Source organism: Abrus precatorius, unplaced genomic scaffold (genome assembly GCF_003935025.1).
Source record: "Abrus precatorius isolate BTA unplaced genomic scaffold, Abrus_2018 Scaffold5, whole genome shotgun sequence".
Classification (NCBI taxonomy): domain Eukaryota; kingdom Viridiplantae; phylum Streptophyta; class Magnoliopsida; order Fabales; family Fabaceae; genus Abrus; species Abrus precatorius.
This window is the reverse complement of record NW_020874395.1, coordinates 11,164,677-11,168,589: the sequence shown is the minus strand read 5'-3', so window position 1 is coordinate 11,168,589 and position 3,913 is coordinate 11,164,677. Positions and strand designations below refer to the sequence as shown.

Genomic DNA, 3,913 nt, shown 5'->3' with positions numbered 1-3,913 from the left:
CCCAAGATGCTGAAATTAGTCTATTCTTTACACAATGGAAGTAATAGCTTTTTACCCTTATGATTGTTTTCCAAATTTCCTTTTATTATGTTTTTAATTTATATAAATATTACTCAATATGTAATTTGCTTTTAAAAGAAAAACAGGTAATGTGATTCTGTTATATCAAGTCAAATTTTCATTAATAGGTAATGAATGAGTGAAATTGGTGAGGAACAAGTAACTCATGCACAGATTGAATAATTTAATTTCTTTATCCACAAAGGTGGGTGGTATATACACGCCAACACATCACTATGCACACATAATAAAAGAACATGGGCTAAATCGCCAACATAAAAACTAAATCACACATGTATTGATGATACTTTAAAGCCAAATAAAAAAATACATAATAATAATTTAACACTTCTGTTTCCAACCAAGCTTGAGGTTTGAAGCATATTAGAAACAGCCAAGGAGTTTCTTTGGAGCAGTTCCTGTTGCTCTATACTTTGCAGCTGTTTCCTCAGCCTTGAGAAGATCTTCTCCTTTTTTTGCGTCAATAATTGCTCTCTTTTCTTCAGCTTCCCTGTGGATTGTTGCTATTTTGTTTTTTATTTTCTCTGCATATTCTGCCTTTTTCTTCTCCAGTTGTTCCTACTCACATGCAAAAATTAAGAGTTGACTTTTCTTCCCCTCTACTAATTTTTTAAAATAATTGCTCATTTCTTTTAGCTTCTTGAAAGAGCTTTTATAAAAAATTGATTATTTCTCTAAATTTAAGTTGAACAAAACATGGTAGAAGTTGAATAAAAGAATAAGCTTCTATATAGAAGGAAGTTATTGGTTCAATTATAAAACAGAAAGAACAATTACAAAAATGAAAAGAACACTGACAACATGTTAGAATATTTACTAATGAAATAAATTCTTACTTCAATCTTTTTCAATTCAGCCTCCACAGCAGCTTTCTTACTGTTCTCCCATGATGAAATGGCTGAAAGCTTTTTGTGAGCTCTGGCAACAAATTTTATTTAAATTAGTAATCCAAACATTGTTAACATGAAAGATCCACAGTATGTGATAAAATGTGAAGCTTGACGTTTTAGGTTCATGCTAAATTGTTAAAACAAGGAGCTGTCATTTGTTTTCTAAGAGTGTTCAATGCAAAAAAATAGTAAAGACCAACCCAAGATGAAAAAGAAAACAAACAAATAACTTTCCAGTTAAAAGATTAAAAACGTCATAAATTTGATGTTAGTTTGATTAATCACCAGTGTTAAGGTGACTCAATTAAAGACTTTGGCACTACTAAAATCCACATAACATTTGAATCAAGTGTTGCAGGTTCTTACTTGTTTTCAGCTTTTGATTTTTCACTTTCTTCCCATGCTTTGATTAGGGACAACCTCTTCTCTGTTGCAACTCTTGCAAGCACAGCATCTGAAGACAAATGAGGCATTATAATCTTTAATGTCAAGCTACGCAAAGGTTGCAATAAGGAAAATTAAATGTGGTTAAGACAACTGACATACCTCGGTTGACAGAGCCCTCAGATGGTTTCACTTCAGCAACTTCTTCTGTCTCTGGCCATAACCAAATCAACAACAATAAACAAAACAAAAACAAATATATTGATCATTGTTATGATCATAACTATAATGATGGAACAAAAATTTGTCTCTGTAGTTGACCACTTTACTACATGTTATATACCTTAATTCCAAAATGGAGATTGAAAGAAAATTTAATCTTGACATGCAAATGAATACAGGTTTTTCTTTGATTTGAAAATGAGGTTAATTCAACTTGAGAACTTATGCAAGGAAATATAACTATTGTGCTCTCATTCTGCTCCAATGAATCAATCATTAAACTATAAAGCTCAAATCTGTAAATGGGTTTTAATGTTTTGCTCTCCACTGAACTGAAAGGGTGTGTTTTGATGAAGAATTTTAAGCAGGCCACGAATAAGTTGATTGGGATTAAAATGATTTAGTATGAAATGACATGTTTGGATGCTTAACAAAAGAATTTTGAAAATGATAGGTATTGCTAGCTACTAAAGCTCAAGTATTAATTGGTAACAGCAGATTCCACCAAAACGAAAATTCTAAGAATTGAACCGAAACACCAATACATAATTGTACACTGGCTCAAAAATACTCGAGCTAAGAGACATTTGAATCATAAGGCCCACAGAAGGTGACTTGTAATTGGATAGCAAAAAGGGTAGGTAAAAATATATGAAATATGGGTAATTTATAAACCATTTGTTATATAACACATGAATCACAAGGCCAAGTAGTGGATGTGCCTTTTCCTCTGAATTTGCAGGTATTTTTGCCTAAAACATGAAAATTTGGATCTTTGCATGAAGGCTTGATTCTTAACAAGGTTGCAATTGGGAAATAATATTTTAATACGTTTATGCCAGATTACACTGTACAAGGCTTGAATTTTACAGAAGGACCACCCTGTCAGCAAATAGAAGTGGAAAAGGTGCAGAGCAATTTGAATATACAGTTTTGAATAAAACTACAACAGGAAAGTTCCAGCAAAAGTTGAACAGAGAAAAATACAAGAAGAACAAACAATCAAGTACAAGAAACAACCAAATAATCAAAGTACAAGAGATTTTTTTTCCTCCAAAAGGGGAAAGGAAATAATAAAAAAACAATAACCTGTTCTCAGAAATTAAAAATAATTCTCAATGAATTTTGACAATAGTTTAAAAAAGAAAAACAACACAAAAATTTATGTTGCGGCCATAAGAACAAGAAAAACATCACGTTTAAATACTAAAATTAGGAACATAGCACGAAAAATTCAGAAAAATAAAATCAGAACAGTTTCACTTATAATAAAACCAGTAAACCACCATGTAATTCAAAAAGAAATTCAATAGAAGATGCAGAAGAAGGAATAGTCAACAAAAACCCTTTTCTTATCTCAAACAAAAACAACATAAAAAGAACCTTTTTTTTCTCTCAAACAAACCCGATATCGTAAAATAAAACACCCTTTAGAATAAAGAAATCACATAGTTGCTCAATAAGAAGAAGAATTGTTCACCCTAGTAGAATAAAAAACAAAGCAAATTCTTTTTTTGTTTTCATTTTATAATAATTTTTCTCACCAACCAAATTCCAATCACACATAACACCAAGCCTTGGAATCATAATTGATATCATATCATAACATCTTACTCTCAACCAACACAAGAGCCTTGGAATCATCAGGCTTATCATCCAAAGAAGGCACTGGAATCACTGATTTCTCCTCAGCCACATCCTTTGGAGGCTCAGGAACAGGTTCAGGTGCAGGTGGAGGAGGTTGAGTCTCAGCTGGAGCAGGTGGAGGAACTGAAGCAGTTTCTGACTCTGCAGTAGTTTTCTGTTGTTCTTCTGTCATTTTTCCTCTGAGAGAGAAACTTGGAACACTACACAAAAGTGGTAAACAAAAAAGTGTAACAACACTGTCACTTATTTAGAAAAGTTGAAAACTTGATTGGAGTGAAAGGGTATAGGGAGAGAAATGAGAAGAGGGGTTGTTTGGTTGAGATATTATAGTTGAAGGAAGGTAACTGTTTAACTCTAAGTTCCAAAAGCTTAGCTGTGTGTTAGGTACTTGTGGCCTCACAATGAGTTGGCACAGTAACAGATATTGAGACCATTGAGGACGATGAAAGCTACACATCCTTACTATTATATAACCAAAGTAATTGGATAAACCAAGCAAAATGTTCAATTAGAATTTTACACCTGTTTTGGTGGGCTCCATCATTTTCTTTTTTTTCTTTGTTCCATTAATGAAATGTTTTTTCCTATGAGATTTCATGGATTGGATTAAGGAATTGGAATTGGAATTTGAATAGTGTAACCAATGAACCAAAATGGGGTAAAGTAAAATTTTTTTATTTTTAGTTAAT

The 3,913-nt window shown here is 32.3% G+C and overlaps 1 protein-coding gene across 1 annotated transcript; it reads right to left on the bottom strand.

The window, feature by feature from the left end:
* Nucleotides 1–412: 412 nt before the first annotated feature.
* On the bottom strand, nucleotides 413–3,665 carry LOC113867268 (remorin). The gene is made up of 5 exons (XM_027502465.1): nucleotides 3,192–3,665; nucleotides 1,518–1,568; nucleotides 1,338–1,425; nucleotides 918–999; nucleotides 413–639 (listed from the first exon to the last, which is right to left on the bottom strand). The coding sequence occupies exons 1-5, from the start codon at nucleotides 3,394–3,396 to the stop codon at nucleotides 445–447; spliced, it is 621 nt and encodes a 206-aa protein (XP_027358266.1). The 5' UTR covers nucleotides 3,397–3,665; the 3' UTR covers nucleotides 413–444.
* Nucleotides 3,666–3,913: the final 248 nt, after the last annotated feature.

Bases quoted from the DNA above. Each gene is read 5' to 3' on its own strand.
- LOC113867268 (XM_027502465.1), bottom strand. From the start codon at position 3,396: ATGACAGAAGAACAACAGAAAACTACTGCAGAGTCAGAAACTGCTTCA. The intron at 1,569-3,191 runs GTAAGATGTTAT...GGTTATGGCCAG, and splicing joins GGCTCTTGTGTTGGTTGAGA to AGACAGAAGAAGTTGCTGAA. The intron at 1,000-1,337 runs GTAAGAACCTGC...ATTTGTTGCCAG, and splicing joins AAATCAAAAGCTGAAAACAA to AGCTCACAAAAAGCTTTCAG.